This window comes from Lepidothrix coronata, unplaced genomic scaffold (genome assembly GCF_001604755.1).
Source record: "Lepidothrix coronata isolate B3197 unplaced genomic scaffold, Lepidothrix_coronata-1.0 Scaffold168, whole genome shotgun sequence".
NCBI lineage: Eukaryota > Metazoa > Chordata > Aves > Passeriformes > Pipridae > Lepidothrix > Lepidothrix coronata.
In genome coordinates, this window is record NW_016690348.1 from 535,469 (window position 1) to 551,860 (window position 16,392).

The 16,392-nt window shown below is 41.9% G+C and overlaps 1 protein-coding gene across 1 annotated transcript; it reads right to left on the reverse strand.

Moving 5' to 3' along the window:
• Positions 1-1,141: 1,141 nt before the first annotated feature.
• PLEK2 (pleckstrin 2) lies at positions 1,142-12,299 on the reverse strand. The gene is made up of 9 exons (XM_017829754.1): positions 12,146-12,299; positions 9,399-9,563; positions 8,243-8,424; positions 7,432-7,523; positions 6,924-7,111; positions 6,318-6,419; positions 5,006-5,089; positions 3,930-4,008; positions 1,142-2,742 (listed from the first exon to the last, which is right to left on the reverse strand). Exons 1-9 carry the CDS (start codon positions 12,194-12,196, stop codon positions 2,615-2,617), a joined length of 1,071 nt encoding a protein of 356 aa, XP_017685243.1. The 5' UTR covers positions 12,197-12,299; the 3' UTR covers positions 1,142-2,614.
• Between the last annotated feature and the right edge of the window lie 4,093 nt (positions 12,300-16,392).

The following is a 16,392-nucleotide window of genomic DNA, read 5'->3' on the forward strand; positions in this document are numbered from 1 at the left end:
AGTAGAGAAAAGGAGGGGAGAAAGGCTGAAGGCTATGTGACCAAAAATAGCTAACTACTGACATTGCCAGGTTAACTAGTCTAGTATGGCACAGACAGCAACAGTTCAAGCCCTGATGGGAGAGATGCATTCCTTTCTCTAATCTTAGTGAGAGTACTCCCTGCAAGGAGCTTTGCAGTATCATCTCAGCAGAGGGTAAGTTATTTATTAGGGGATTTCAGAAGAAATGGTAGACTCTGTGCTTCACTCCCCCCATAACAACTGGAGAAGTCCATGCTGGTGAAATCAACCCTGCTGCTGACCTCTAACACCCTCCCCTGTCATTTTCCATTGCAGATGGAGCTCTTATGTGAACACCAGCAAATACGAGTCCTGCTTGATGGACGGCAGCTCTGTGACTTCACTCACCGCATTCAGCCTCTGAACTTGGTTAAAGTTTTGCAGATCTCAGGGGACATCAAGCTTACCAAAGTGGCTTGAAAAGAGGAGACCTCAATATCACCGGGGAACAGAGGAATATGTACTTTTTCTTGTCTGAGAAATGTTTTATCTCTTTCCTCTAGATGATTCTGGAGAGTGGGAACTATATTTTTTTAATTTGCTGATGCGTTTGAGATATAAGCTTTTTTTCTCATACACAGTCAGCAATTGCAGAGCTATGGCTAGTCTGGGTAAATCTGAGACTTGTTGCTGAGATACACTTTTGGCCTCCCAAACTGCAAGATGCTATGCAGTATCTCACATCCTTATGATTCCTTAATCTCCCATGCATGCCAGGTGACAGAGCTCAGTCCTCTGCAGTGGGGTGGCTGCTAGCCTTGTGACTAGAACTGGGCATTATGCAGGTAATGGGACTGAGAAAAGAGAAGCAGGAGATTTTCTTGTAAGTCAGTAAGGGAATCTGATGGTCCCCAGCAAGGCTCACATTGTCAGGAGGGAATTGCTTTTTCTGGAAGCTCTGCTCAATCAACACAAAGCCATTTGGGCTTCCGAGTACAGAGCAATAAATTCCTTATCAACATCCCTGTCTCTTCCAGGTAGCTTTTCCTGAGTTGAAGGGTTTCAACAGCTGTGGATTTCACAGTCTTCTCTGGACCAGGCCTAGGAAATGTATCTGTAGCTGAAACTGCATTGCCCACTTTTGTATCTAATTAAAACTGCATCTTTGCTGGCAAACTTCTTTAAATAAACTCTGTTAAATATTTGAACACATGTAAGCATTGTGCAGTTATTTTATTGCTGTAGCTTTTGAAGAAAGTCCTACATACATGGCTATTCTAATAAATATATAAGCATATATCATATGCTACCTTTGGTGATGAGACTTTTTTTTAGTACACAACTTGGAGAACATAAAATCTGCAAAGAGATGGAACTGTGGACAGAGAGCTATCAAATTCCTCTGTGACTTCAGGGAAGATATAGCATGTTGCCTTCAGAGGGCTTTTGAAGGCTCTGAAGAGTTTGGCTGTCAGATACAGGTACTAAGATAAAACTAGGAATTTTATGAAAATAGTATATCAGGTGTTTTAATAATTTCCTACATACCATTTTACCCTCTGGTGTCTCAGTTTATGTATAAATCTAAAATTACAGTGAATGAAACCATTATTTTTCATATATTCAAACTGCCCTCTGAGAAAAATCATGTCTCTAAAGAGCACAGGATATTCAAATGCACTGGTTTTGGGGTTTGGGGTTTTTTTTAATATTTAATGATATCAAAGACAAGTTTAGTAGACAAATACTGGAAGAACTAATGACCTAAGATAGAAAAAGCAATAGCCATATCTGGTACTGTAATTCTCAGTCCAAATGGTTCTCCAACATAAATGAACTTATGATGATAATCAAAGGAAAAGTCTCGCTTTTATAGCTAAGTGATTTCTTCCAATATATTCAGTACCAGCAATTGTCTGGAACTGCTACTGGTCTGATTTGATACTCAGGATCTTGTACTGCTCTGGTATCATTAGCAGCACAAGAGCAATCTATACAGTGGAGAGGAAGATGCTTTGGGTTTTTTCAAGTCTAACAGAGAGCCAAACAGTAAAGCAGATGGATGGACAGACAGATCCCTTGTTTGTTTTGCAGTACTGATTATCCTGGCAGCTGGATTGTGGCTTAGCACAAGATTCGTGTGGTATACCAAGAAAGGCAGCCTCAGACATCAGCACCTTTCATGACTTTGATGTTTCAGTCTTAACTAATTAATTTATGAGCCCCTTTATAGAGGGGAAATGAGCAAGATATTTCTGCTTTAAGATAAAGCACAATGTGGATCTGTCAGGTATAAACTGAATACTTGTACAAAAGATTCTTTTCTTCTATCTTGGAATATTGTATCTCATCATTTCATTGTAAAGCCCCATTTGTCTGTATCCACCTATTGTCTTTTGTCTCTTCGTTAGACGGTAAATTCTTGGTGGAGAATTATTCTCGGTCTATATGACTTTAAGACACCTAGGATGCTGGTCTACCAGGAATTGCTAAGTGTTATGATAATTCAAATAACAGAAATAGACTATCAAGGTGATAACAATACTCCCAGAAAATGAGAGCAGAAAACTTGGTCACAAATGTGATTTGTCATTTGGCATGGAGTCCACGTTACTCATGTCAGTGGTTTGATTGCCTCAATCCACTGCACTCGCTCAGCCTTGGAGCTGGCCTGGATATAATAATGAATGTCATTTTTGGTGATGATTTTGAAGAGATTGCCTTGCACATTGCCCTTCACTCCTGCAGAGAAAAAAAAAATCAGGACAGTACGCAGAGAAAGGTTTTCTGGCAAATATGAAGTTTCATAGGGAAGAATTTAAATTTAGTGAATTACACAATCAAATATTTTCTTTTTGTTATGGATAAGACCTCTAAAGCTCTTGCATCTTTGATTTTCTTTCTGCAAAATCCCTGGAAGTGTTCAAGGCCAGGTTGGATAGGGCTTTGAGCAAACTGCTTTAGAGGAAGATGAGCTTGTCCGTGGCAGGGGAGTTGGAACAAGATGATTGCTGGGGTCCTTCCAACCCCAACCCTTTGATGATTCTGTGATTCCATGAAAATAAAGATATAGTACAGACGTTCCTGCCATAGATTGTATGAACTACTGTGCACTAGGCAACATATGTATAGTAGTCTCTCTTTAGATGGAGACTATTACTCGAGTTATACACTGGAGGGATGAACTCCCTAGCAGTTTGTACAGTAGATAGATTTGCTCCTGCCCATATTTGGGTTCCTCCTAGCAGGGAAATCTATTGTCTATCATGCCCCCCTGCTCCAGACCAAAGCTTTTTTAGACCTTCTCTTTAAAAGATGTTCAATATTTGAGATCCGCATATTGTTCTTGCTCTCATAAAATAAATTGCTTTCACAGCAGAAACACTCATCTGCGAGGCCAAGGTTTTAAACAACTGCCTAAGCTAAGCATATGCTCTCGCAGAACTGTTTTTTGTATTGCTGTGTTTATGTCTCCCCTACATTTGGATTCTAGCAGATCAAAAAGGAAGAGGTAATAGCATAAGCAGAGAGGACATGCAGAAAAGCGATGGCATCAGAGGATGCCTCAAAACTTTGAGTTAAACAACATCCAAAATGAAGGTGTTTCCTCTTTGTTTGTTAACTCTGAAATATTAATCAATGTCTTAGGACTGTCTCAGAGGTCATATAACTAAGAAAAGCCCATAAAAAGCCCATAAAACCTTGGAAACACCCAAAGTATGTGGAAATAATGCTAAAAAAAGTCCCCTTTGGTGTGGACAACCCAGCAGCACAGGGATTTGTGACATGCCTCTTCTCCTGCTTGTGAAGGGAAATGAAGGGCCAGCACACTTGTGCATACAAACAGCCATACACAAAAAAACATACCTAAAGACTGTATTGCTGTATCACAAATATGTATGTACAAAAGTTTAGAGGCTTGTGCTTACCTGCTGGGACTCCGTTGTCCTCTAGAGCTGAGACAAGACAGCCTCGGAGGGAGAATCCACCGACTGGCTTGTTTTCTTCCTGCAAAGAAAAGGGAAACAAGACTTAGCTAGAAAATATCATTAGAATAACTTCCCAGAGCACATACATTATTTTTAGGAAGTTGGGGATGTAATGCCAGTCCTTCCACGTATGACACATCCATGTCACAAAAGAAGTCAATTAGAACATATAATTAAAAGCATTACTATATTGTTTTAATCGTAGATGTTTTTCTGATGTAGCTGGGCATGGGGGAGATCAGTTAAAAACACGAGGGTAGGCAATCACGTTTCAAATTTATGTATAGTTTTATCAACAATACACATTGAATATTATATATATATTTCTGCAAGTTTTTAGCTTGCTGCTTTTTGTGAGACTGTATGGGAAAAATCTGACTGTTTTCGCTAGTTGGCTGGTGCTCTTGTTTCTTGTCTTCAGGTTCTGCAGTTTGAGTTTATAGTACGATAAGGATGAGTTCCAGTGGAAAAAAAACCCACAAAGGAACAGGCAGTGTAGTACCCTATGCATCTGGGTTGCTCATATTGATTGTTATATCCATGAAAATAAATTCTACTATTCCATGAGCAAGTTTAAAACTGAGTAGTAGAAATTCCTATAAATACTTTGTCATCAAGGAGACCTTATTCAATGTTAGAATAAGAATGTAAAAAATCCCAGTACCAGTGTGACCCTCAAGTGGTGGGATATCAGCCCAGAAAGATCACATCCCAGGAAGAATCCCTGCAGGACCATGGTCCCAGACTGTGTGGGTGCAGCAAAAGACCAATTACAAGAAGACTTTTGCCCCTTGGCTAAAGAAAAGGAATCTCACTGTGAAAAAGACAGGAAGGAAGATGCAAGATACAAAATCCTACAAGGTCAGTCTCCTAGGGTAAGGCCAGAGAGGTCTAATTCTCCAGGAAATGGACAGAGGAACCCAGGAAGAGAAATATTTACAGCATAACTGTATTTTTATTATAATATTTAGGTCTTCAAGAGGATTTCTAGGGGTGGTAACTTCCCACTCACGTACCTTAGTGGGGTCATAGTAGTGCAAAAAAGCAGGATCGGCTCTCAAAACAAATCTCCTCACCTTCCAGTTTTTCCTCTTGTGCCCCTGAAAAATGGAAGAATTAAAGTTACCACCTCCTGAAATGGCCATTTTCCTGCAGGCTGTAGGGGAGACATAAATATGTACCAAAAAAAGAGCTTTTGGAGCCAACAGAGAAAAATCTTTCCTGACATCTTGGTAGTTCCCAGAATTTTCTGCTTATCTTCCTTCTTCACACATGGATAATTCCTTCCTCTCTTCCTTCCCTGTGCTGAGAACTAAGAAAGCAAAGTGACAGGACCAAATGAATATATCCCTGATTTCTGCTTTTAATATTAAATATGGGTCTCAGATTAAAAACTCATGCCGTGTTTGCTCTGAAGGGATTATGTCAGATCCTTTTGCAGCTTTGGTTTTGAGGTTCTGGGGGCTGCCCCTTGCTGCTGCTGACCATGGGAAGAAGCTCCTGGACACCTCTCATGTCCTGTGGTGATGGAGGGGCTGCCCTGCCAACCCAGTGAGGATCCCCCAGTGCCCCACCAACCCTTGTGGCACGCTGGCAGCTGGAGAACGGAGGGTTGGGAAGCATCTGGTGATCCAGTTTGCACAACACCAAAGTCAGAGCTCTGGGTACAAAGCTCCAGAGTAGGAATCTGGCCATACAGTGCAGGTAGGGTTCCATTTGCAAGTGGCTGTGTTATGCTTTGAAACAGCATGATTGCCTCTCATCTTGTTCACAGCAAGGGGCAGAAATTAAATCTTGCAGACCAATCCTTTAAACAATTATTGCCAACAGATTTCACTGCCACCAGAGCACCCACATGTACACGAGTGACTGCCCACAGGTAAATATCCACTTCATAGAAAAGTCAAACTACTCAGCTTTGAAATTTGTCTGCGACCAGCAAAGAATCGTCACTCCTCACACTACCCAGACGGGACGTGTTAAACCAGAGGAACAGTGGCTCTGCATCAAAGTGAATGTAACGCCTCTGGTATGATTTGGAGTTTATGTGGGACTTTTGCTTCTGATACTGTTTTGTACCTTTCAGTATACACTCAATATATACAGAATATCCAATTAATCTTGCCTGAGCAGCAGGTTCCATACCTCACTTCTTTAAAACTAGATCCTCTTCAGTGCATGATCTCTAGTAGTAGTTCTGACAGGCAAGCTAGTTCTACTGGCCACCACTCTTCAGCCTGGCTTGTGTAAATCACATTTATTCTCTAAGAAACCCTACTAGCTGTCATTTTTTCTGTTTCCCAGTGCAGGTTCAAAGACTGTGCTTACCTGTTTCACTAAGAATCCTTGCTTCACAATTGTGCCGCTTAATTCAGAGATGTTAAATTGTACCTCTTCCTTGGAACTGGTACTTTTCTTACTGTTCTCAGCCTGCAGATAGGGTAAAGATGGTTTCATTTTTTTTTTTTAATCTAAACACACTTTTAAGTACAAAATTCTGCATTTTATTTTCCTTGAGCTGTTTTTAGCCCATATTTCCTGAGCTAATTCTACTCCATAGCTCTGCTGCTAAGCCTTGTAGTCCCAAGATTAACAAGCACGTGTACATGCATTGTGACCCTGAGTTGAAGCAGAACTGCAGCATGGCCTCCGATACATGCAGACACAGCACTGCACTCCAGGGACACACCCCTTTAAATGCCCAATTATGTAATTTGTAGATCCCTCCATAACCATGTAGCTACTTGCCTCCAGCAAATGTGCCAGTGTTAGTACTACTAACAGCCTAGAGATGATCCTTCTGCATATTTACTTTCTCAGCCTGCATATTTTGCCTTTGATTGCAAGCTCTATGTGTCCTCTTCACCACTGTTCCAAATCAAGCATGTGACAGGGGGCAGAGGATGTGCTTCTGTTGGCAGCTGCATCACTTACAAACATGTACAGTGCGGTGGAGTCATCAAGGAATTTCTCAGAGGGGTCGCTGAAGCGCATGGCCTCAGTGCTGCGGGTTCCCACAGGCCTGATGAAGTTCTCATCCATCAGCATGGATGCCAAGGTGACAGCCTCGAATCGTGACACAGCAAAGCTATTGGAAATGAGCCAGTCTACCAGGGCAGAACCTGCAGAAAGAAAGGCAGCTTTCATACCAACACAGTGTGCTCTTCTGAGGCAAGGCAGATGGTCTCCTGCCACATGTTTTCACTTGCTGAAACATTTTGACACCATCACAAAGGCTGTCAATGAAGTGCGAGGTTGACCTTGTGTGGGGTCCTATGAGCGCTTCCATATATCCAAAGAGCCAGAGAGAAAGGTGTTGGAGAGCTTGGCTGCACCACCGGGCCACAACCGATCCCACTATGAAAGACAGGATAGTAGCTCCCTTGCCTCTACAGTGTGGCATGTCAGATGTGAGGTGGCTCTTTGCCTGCAGTAGGTGTACCTGTGAAGGTCTCTTTATATCTGTTGCCTTGATCCAAGTTGCGGGTCAGTTTAATTCCAGTATTGCTGTCATACATTCTCTCCACTATGTCACTGTAAGCGAGAGTACAGCACATCAGTAGATGAGAAAGACAGGCAGAAATTGCCATGTACTTCTGTCAGCTCCTGGGGTGTCCTCATAATTACCCATATAAAGATGAGAAGCATTCTAGGTACTCCCCCAGAATATTTGTCCTAAATAAGTTCTAGGAAAACTGCATTCTCCCAACAGCAGCACTAAACAAGATGCCTCACAAAGTATTGTACAATTTAAAGTACTTCAAACTGATCTATAGTCAGCCTTGATTTACCTGCTCAAGACAAATAAAATTAATGAAATTTTTCTATTTCCTAATCAGTTCTCTATTTCCTCTTGTTTAACATGAAATCTTACTCTGGATTCCAGCTACCAGCTTTGAAAGCTCACCAACATGGCATGAACAATGTCACTACCCAGTCTTTCCCTGATAATTCATCTTCTGAGGTAATACATCTCCCCAGTGAGAACATTTGCAGCTGACTAGGGAGGTCTCCAAGCCAGCAGTGAGGTGTTGGTGCAGAATCCCAACATACTCCCGAAAGTATGATGGTCAGGAAAATGTGCATTCCCTGGCAAAAGTATGTGCAAACCTAGGACAGGGAAGCCAGTTTAGAGCATCCTGGTCACATGGGAGTGGATCAGTGCGGAGTGGAGCTTCCCTTGACCCTCCCCATCCACCAGCTCAGGTGCTTTGTGAACTAGAGCAATAGAAGGAGAAATGGCATACACTTACTGGAGGCTGATATTATCTAGCAGTTTGAAAGAGTTCTTCATTCTGTGAAGTTCTTGTACCTGTACTGGGTGACCAGCATGAATAGCTCCAGTGATGTCCAAAGCCCAGGAGTCACGCTCCTCCCTGGAGCAACATTCAAGGAAATAGTCTGTATTGGTTTTTGTCTTTAGTTTGATTAGTAGCTGTGGAGAAAGAAGTGCAAAGCAATAACATTGTTTTAGCTATTTCCCTCCTCTTGCATTTTGCTTCTTTTAGCACTGGCCAAAGAAACACAAAGAAGTCTGATCCCAGCTGAGCAGTTTAGGGCAATTCTTGTTCAGAAGGATTGTGGGCACAACTCTGGGTTTGGGGTTTTTTGTGTGTTTTTGTTACCATCCCTCTCAAATCCCTGGATTTTCAATTCCAAGCATGGTTCACATCCATGGAGGTCACAGTACTTAAGAGAGCAGACCACAGAATGGATTACTGGAGTGTGCTGCTGACTGTGGAGCTTTTTACATCCAGGTCTCAACAACTACAAACCATCTCTAGGCTCTTTCTGTCATGAGAAGTCCTGAAATAATCAGCAACTTCCAGTCATTTCCGTTCTGGCCCCATGCAGAGGAAGTCTGTATTGCTGCTATCCACGGCGAGCAGAGAAGCGCAGGAGGTACTTTACATTCCAGAGCCCTCTTGCTGTAGAATTTCTACAGCAGCAATGTGCCATTGATGAAGGAAAAGGGAGTCTGATCTGCCAGCCTGGGGGCACCCCATGGATACAGCTATGTTTTAAGGCAACTACCATAGATAATGTTTCTCCTTTTCCCCATCCTCAGCTTTTATTGAACTGTTCATATCCTCTCTCCGCACACTGTTGGGCTGATGCATTTGCATTTTTTCAATGAACTGTGTGCACAGGAATAGTGATTTTTTTTTTTAATTTTGTTAATGACTGTGACTCACATTTGGGCACAGGGAAGAGCAAAGACATAAAGAGGGGGTTCATTGCCTGTCTGGGTTACATTGCTAATGGTAGCTTGCTTTTAGCTGGGCCAAATTCTGAAAGCACCCCAGTGGTATGGTTGCAGTAATCAAAGAAGTCAGAAGGAGAGGAAAAGACTAGTGAGAAGTTAGAAAGTGAGTGACATCGAGAAGAGATTCGTATTTTCAGTCATACCGGTCTGTTCTCATATTCCAGGCATGGACAGGTAATAGTGCAGCCATCCAAAAGGATCCTGCCCTTTGGAGAAGGCTCCTTCTTGCCTCCTTCAATTTTGTAATACAGCAGCTTATCCTGAAGCAGAACAAACCATCTCACTTTCCAGTTACGAACAACATGCCCCTAGAAAGGAAGAAATGCACATAGCAAACTTTAACACAAGCATAGAGAAATTACCATATTTTCTTTTTTTCCCCTTCTTTTTGTTTTGTTGTGAAAATACCATGAACTAAAAAGAAACTGTATGAAAAGAAACACAAAAAGTCACCATGAGTCCTGTTCTCCCTGAAATACACGTTTTTAGTAACAAAATAGAACAGCTCCATCACTATAAAATCCCAGAGCAATAGAAAAGTGCTTTGCTCTTTTTTCAGCAAGGAAAACTTCTTTGATGGCAAGAATTGTTTCTTGCAAAACTCACATGAATTATAAAGAGCTGTCATTTAGGTACACACCTGTCTGCTGACAGTACAGGCAGGAACAGGGCTAAATACAAGATGTGTGAGGGCTCTTGACAACCAATTCCTCTTTTACAGTGACCCTAGGGGAAGTCTTTTTTTTCTTCATTTTGTTGTGACTCTAGATGCCAAGTGGTTTTTCAAATGCTTTGCTTGATGAATTAGCTTTTCCTTACCTCCCCTCTTACTCCTAATAAGTAGTTAATTTCTATCCTACCTGCCTCCAATCTCCTGGGCTAAAACATTCCATGTGCTACTGTTTCCTGCAAAAGAAATGTTTTTTACCGACAAAAGACTGAATAAAGGCTGCTGTTGAGTGCCTCCTGAGTTATATCAAAATACAGACGAAACCTCTTATTTCCTCTCTGTAAACAGCCCCCAGCTCTGTTTCGTCTGGCTAAAGGATGAGCAAAACCAGCGGGGGCTGGCACTGGCAGGCTCAGTCTTGTCAGATGGTGTCAGGTCCAGCTTTGCCGTGTGAGGACCTGACTTGTGTTTCTACAGGCAGTGGAATATTACAGTCAGCAGGCAAAGCATGGGGTAGAAGAATCTCTGGCACCTGGTAGAGGGTGGGCATGGATAGAAGAAAGGAAAATGTAAGGTCCAGTTGTGGCAGGAGTCAAAGCTCATTAATTATCTGTGAATGAAGGAGAAACTCAGCAATTTCCAAGTAAAGGTGGGGTAACGAGTCTCTAAAATCCAGGGCATTTTAGATCCAACGTCTTCTAGTCTATACTAAATACAATTTATCTAATTTGGGTTTGTTCTCCTTCCCTTTGCATCCTGTATTGTAAAGTCCTTTGGACATTTTTCCTGCATGTTCTTTGCTATGGCTCCTTTCTTTCCTTCTTGGAGATGTTCGCTGTTTCAAGAGGCTGACTTACTTTTTTTGCTTTATCTTTATCTGGCTTCCACACATTGATTTTGTATTTATAATGCATTACGATACATAATTCAGTAATTTATAATCCATTTAGATCATCTCCTGGCTTCTGCTCTCTTCTTAAGAAAGCTCTGTTTTCTTTACCTGATCCCACCCCTTCCTCCTTTTTTCTCTCTGGATCCCTGGAGACCTTCTCCCTCAGTTCCCTTAGTTGCTTTCTTTGTGGTGTCTGTCCTATCAAACTGTGTGTCTCAGTGATGTTGTACAGACTGCTGGCAGTCACAGTTTAGTGTGCTGTGATAACCTATTCCTCTCATGCACTTGGTGCCTTGGCTTCCCATCTTGAATTCAGTAGTCACTTAAGAGCCAAAAAATACAACTATAGCTCAGAAAAGAGACCAAGAGCTGGGACTGCTCTGCCCTTTCTGCATAAGGGAGGAAGGGGAATAGCCCCTTCTCCACATAGAGCATGGCTTCATGTGGCCAGTGACTGGCTGCCTGACTGGCTAGGAGCCCTGCCAGGAGAGCTCCTGACCAGGATTAGCTTCATGTTAGCACCAGAAACACTGCCACGTACTGTAGAAAAGCATTTCCCAAGGCGTGGCAAAGCTTTGAACAAACCTCTGAATCACATATTTTGTATGAAATCAAGGACCATATTAATCATTGAGACAGGGTCATGGTACTAAGAGCAGTTTGTGTCACTTCCTAAATTGCCTTCTTGTGTCCCAGCTGTAACTGACTTGATCTTACTGGGAGAAACATTGGGAAGGCTGAAATCTGTGACACCATCTTTCAGCTCTTTTCACCACGTTTTGGCTTGAGGTCGTGGAAGAAAGAAGTTATTTCAAATGCATTTTTATGTTTGCATTGCTCTGAGCCCCTTCAAAAAGGATAATCTATTCTCCATTCTCTCATATGAAATGGGAAACCTCGCTCAGCTGGATCACTAAAGAAGGCACAAGCTATCTTAAGAGACTGTCAAAACATCTCCCCTCTCTCAGTCCTCCCATGGTCGCTCCTGCTGCTGCCGCGTATGTGCTCTTTGCAGAGGTGTGGGCGAGGTGCAGACATGTTGGCTTTCTAACACCTGAGCAATCCTGATAGCTAATTCACTTTCCTCTGGGTAAATGCCAACACAGGGAAACTTGAGGGTGGGTAGTGAACACCTGCAGTTCATGCAGCTCCCCTGGCAGGCATCTGCACAAATCTGAAGGAGCTCCTTTCCCAGGAGAAGGCAGGAGCCCCTCAAACCCAGCACCCAACGGGTTGCCTTGCCATGAGTTCTGCCTTGATCCAGTCCCTGCTCAGAGGTTGCTTCCACATTTGAGTAGAACCACACGAAGGGGAACCGGAGCACTTACCCGTTTGACAAGGAAGCCCTCCTTCAGGACTCCAGTTTCTTCCTGCATCATGGCCAGCAGGGAAGAGAGCAGAGCCACCGCTGAGGATTGCCTGAGCACTGGCAGCCTGTCCCTCTGCACATGATTTGTTTAAGAAAGCTCATTTTTCTTTGCTCCCCTCCTCCTTCAATGTGACGTACTCTCCCTACCCTGTTTTTTCCCTCCCTCCCTATCTGTGAGACATTAGTTAAGCAGTGAGCTGGCTTATACATTACCTGCCCCCTGGGAAGTAAAACAAAGGGATGCCTAAAAAAAACCTTGAAAGAATTTCACAGAATTTAGTAGAGAAAAACCTACACAGAATGCGCTGGCCAATATAAGTAGCTACATGATGACAAATCAGGTATTGCATGGGAGGGAGAAGTAGAATTATAAAATAGCATCCCTCAAAACTTCAGACTAATCAACTTCCTTAAAATTTCTCATCTAAAAAACACATCTCAGAGGAGTTCTGCAGATCAGCATGCTGTATAACATGTGGAATATTAAGATTACAAGGAGACTTTTACAAACCTTACAGTAACTTCTTCTGCTAAAAATTTATTTTACTGAAGAAGGACCAGAGCACCTAAAAGCCTGCTCTACTTTCAGTGACCTCTGGACATATAAACCAAGACTCTCAACCTAATATCCTAAATCCGTACATAACTAGGCTTTCCGTAAGGCAGTCTGATTCATGAGCACTGTGCAGTGACCTCTTGTACCTCCTGAGCACCTCTGAAACAGAGTGCCTTTGTGTGTCTGAATACAAGCTTAGATGTTTATTGCATTTTTGAAGACTTTGTCTTTTGTCCTGATGAAATAAACCAGTATTAGTATTTCAGACAGCACTGCTGCTCAGAAATAATTTGCTGTACTGTTAGCATTCCCTGACTTCTACTAAAATTAAGGTGATATATGTGGGCAGAGCTATGGCTGTGATAAGAAGTACAACGTAGAATATAACAAATAAACAAAAGCACTTGTTGCTATGTAAAGAGTGCAAAGGTCAGTAAGACAAATGACTCAAATATTACGGGGCACATTTTCATGCACCAAGGAAAAGGAACAAACAAATAATTTCTTTATCTCTATGCTAATTTTATAATTTTTAGCAAGGAATAGCAAGACACGGAAGAATTGAAACTGACATCATACAGGAGACAACCCAGAGAACAGTCCTGCAGAGATCATGAGAATACAAGTGACTGAACACTACTTGAAGTTAGAAAAATTGATTGTGTATAAAGAAAAAACATACTGGCTGAGATTTCAAAAGCAGGGTGACCCATATGGAAGTTACCTACATAGCTCCTACTGTACACCCTTTGCCTCTGGGGAAAAAAGCGGTCAGCCACGATGAAACTGGCTGCATAAGTCATGGCCCAGTATGTTTGTTCTTCAGTCCACCTAAAGTAAGTACAGTAAGTTTAATAGAACACTTAGAAGAGTATTTTTTTGCTGCTGGTATGTAGTATTTTAAAAGTTACCAATGGAAATCTTTGTAATTAAAAAAAATATTATTTTGCCTTAAAATAAAGCAGAAATTAACTCAATGTATTTATTTTAATTGAAAAAAATAATCTCTATCTGTGTGTGTGTATATATATATGTGTGTATGTAAAAAGTTGTATTCAAAAGCAGAATCTTGGAAAAAAACCCTGATGCAGTAAGCAGAGAACATAAAGAAGATTATTTTCAGCTCACAATGTTCTGTACATCAGGATTAAACTGGAGAAAAAAGAAGAAAACTCGAGTCTACGTATACAAGACATTACTGCTGCATGCATTTCCTGGACATGCACTTCAGCTCCAGGAATACTGTGTTCCACAGTTTGGTATTTGAGGTTTGAATTACATTGTTCAACTTGTTACTGCAGGCGATTTATTACACAGTGCTATTTCATACTAGAGAGGGCAGGTAGGAGCTTGCAGGGGGCTCTCAGACAGTGATCTCAGAATTGCTCCATAACCAGTCGTTGCTGAGGATCTGACAAGCTCTTTTTCTCCAGCATGCAGACCACCCACAGCCCTGCAGGCGAATCTTGGCAAAACTAAAATTAGCAACAAAGAATTCTATTGTCAAACTGGTGGTGAATGGTGAAGCAAATATTGCTTTAGCTGGTCATTAAACAACAGGTTTTGTATCAGCTACCTTTTATTATCTAGAGCCTTCACTTCCTTCAATAACTCAAAGTATTTCTTCAACACTTTGCATATTTATCATACACACACACCCCTTCCCCCTTCTCATTCTGTACTTAATCAAGGCTGAAAAACTGCCCTTATATTGCTTCCTGAGGCTGAATAAACACAGATCTTGCAAGGTCATACAGTGTAAAATGAGTCAGTAGATCTGGACTGCCATATTCGCACAGGGGCTGGGGAGGCAAGTTCTGGCATTGAACTCCTCTGCTGGAAAAGGACATGACTCATTCCATCTGTATAAACCTAGGGAGCTCGATATATCAAGTCTTCCGTGGGACTTAAAGTCATTGAAGGAGGAGTACCCATGTCCTCAGATCCATTTTAGAGTGTTTTCCACATGTCCATGTACTATTATAACAACAAGAACAGTTGAGTGCTTGACATTTTCTTCCATTCAAAGTGACCCCAAAATACTTTGTATACTATAAAATATGCATCAGAATGGCCAGGAAGAGCCAGCCAGCTTCAAGACCACAGGAAGCTAGTCAAGGTTCCAGAGGAGGGCAGGAGCAGCCAGCTCTGAGTGCAGACTATGCTATTTCAGCTGACTGACCTGGCAGACATTGCTGGTACCTCCCAGTCAGTCCTTCAAGAAGCCACGAACAGCTGATTAAGAGAACCTGACCGAAGGAAACCTCCATTGCATGCTCTGCAATGCTCTGTGTCCAGCATCGTGTCACATGGGGCATTGCATATACCAGCTTTTTCAAATCAGCTTCTTAAGTGCCAGGACTTTGCCCTCCAGTGTAAACTCCATTAAATATTTAGTTCCTTAGTGGATTAGGGGTGAAAGATGACGAAAACAAACCACATCAAAACAAAGAACGATGAAACATTTCTAGATAAAAGTGAAAGAAAACAAGCATTCAAAAGAATTCTGATATAACAGCACTTTCAAAATCAACTGTAGAAAGGCAGAGTGTTTGGAAACAGTGGTTTAATTGTCTAGGCTCTGGAACAAACAAACAAAAAAAACCTATCAGAAATTAAACCCCAAAGTTCAGATTCTGCTATGAAGAACAACATGCCAGCTCCACTGCACCTAAAATAAAAAACCACAAGCAAGCAGGGCACCCCTTCTTCAGCCACTATTTCCCCTCACCAGAAACAGGATATTGGGCTGTGTGTTACTAGAGTGTGAGCTGGTAACCCTGTTTAGGGTTTTTTTTATTAATGAGTCCTTATTAGATGCTGTAAGTAAAACTCTTCCCAAGCTGTCAATCTTACAAAATTAATTTGGGGTATGAAAGTCAAGCTGAGATCCTTACAATTAACACATCAAGCCAAGCCCTGTCCACAGGTATACCTGTACTTTTCCATTGACTAGTCCATTGACTACACGAGTGCAAGTGGAGATGTTGGTCTTGTGATTACAACTGAGTCAACAGCACAGCACCTAATGAGCAGCAGGAATGTGCTACCCAGCTTTAGCAACTCAACAAAGGCATTCACACAAAACCCAGACCCTTATTTTAAGCACTTGGTAAGCAAAGGCAGTTCCACAAATAGAAAAGAGACAGGTTGAGATAGAAGGTATCATCTCAGCAACTCTAATGTCCTTAAGTGATGGAGCACAGCTGACCCCCAGCACTCCCTTGTGCACCCCTTGCTGAAAGGCCTCCGGAACACCCACCTTACACCTCCTCCTTCAAGCTTCTGCAACGCATGAGGAGGATTCACCGGGTTGTCTTTTGTATTATTTAAGCTTCTTGGTTAAAATCTGCTCAGGAGAGCAAATCAGGAGAGCCTGGTTTTATGTCATGATAGTGAGTGATTGAAATGCATTCAGTTGAACCTGCTTTGTTATTGCCCTCACCATCCTGGTCATTTTTTTCAGGCACTCAAACCTGACACAGAATTGTGCCCACTAGAGTGCTCCAGCTCTAATTAGAAAAGCTCTGGTAGCCACTGAAAAAAATTTAGCAAACTTTTGCCTAAGTTACTGACAGAAACAATGCTCACCTATTGACACACTGAAACAGCTCTTAGAAATTGTAACAACTGTAATCCCTTGACAGCAT

Bases quoted from the DNA above. Each gene is read 5' to 3' on its own strand.
- PLEK2 (XM_017829754.1), bottom strand. From the start codon at position 12,196: ATGATGCAGGAAGAAACTGGAGTCCTGAAGGAGGGCTTCCTTGTCAAA. The intron at 6,420-6,923 runs GTAAGTGATGCA...CCCTATCTGCAG, and splicing joins CCACCGCACTGTACATGTTT to GCTGAGAACAGTAAGAAAAG. The intron at 5,090-6,317 runs GTAAGCACAGTC...TCCATTTTTCAG, and splicing joins AAGGATTCTTAGTGAAACAG to GGGCACAAGAGGAAAAACTG.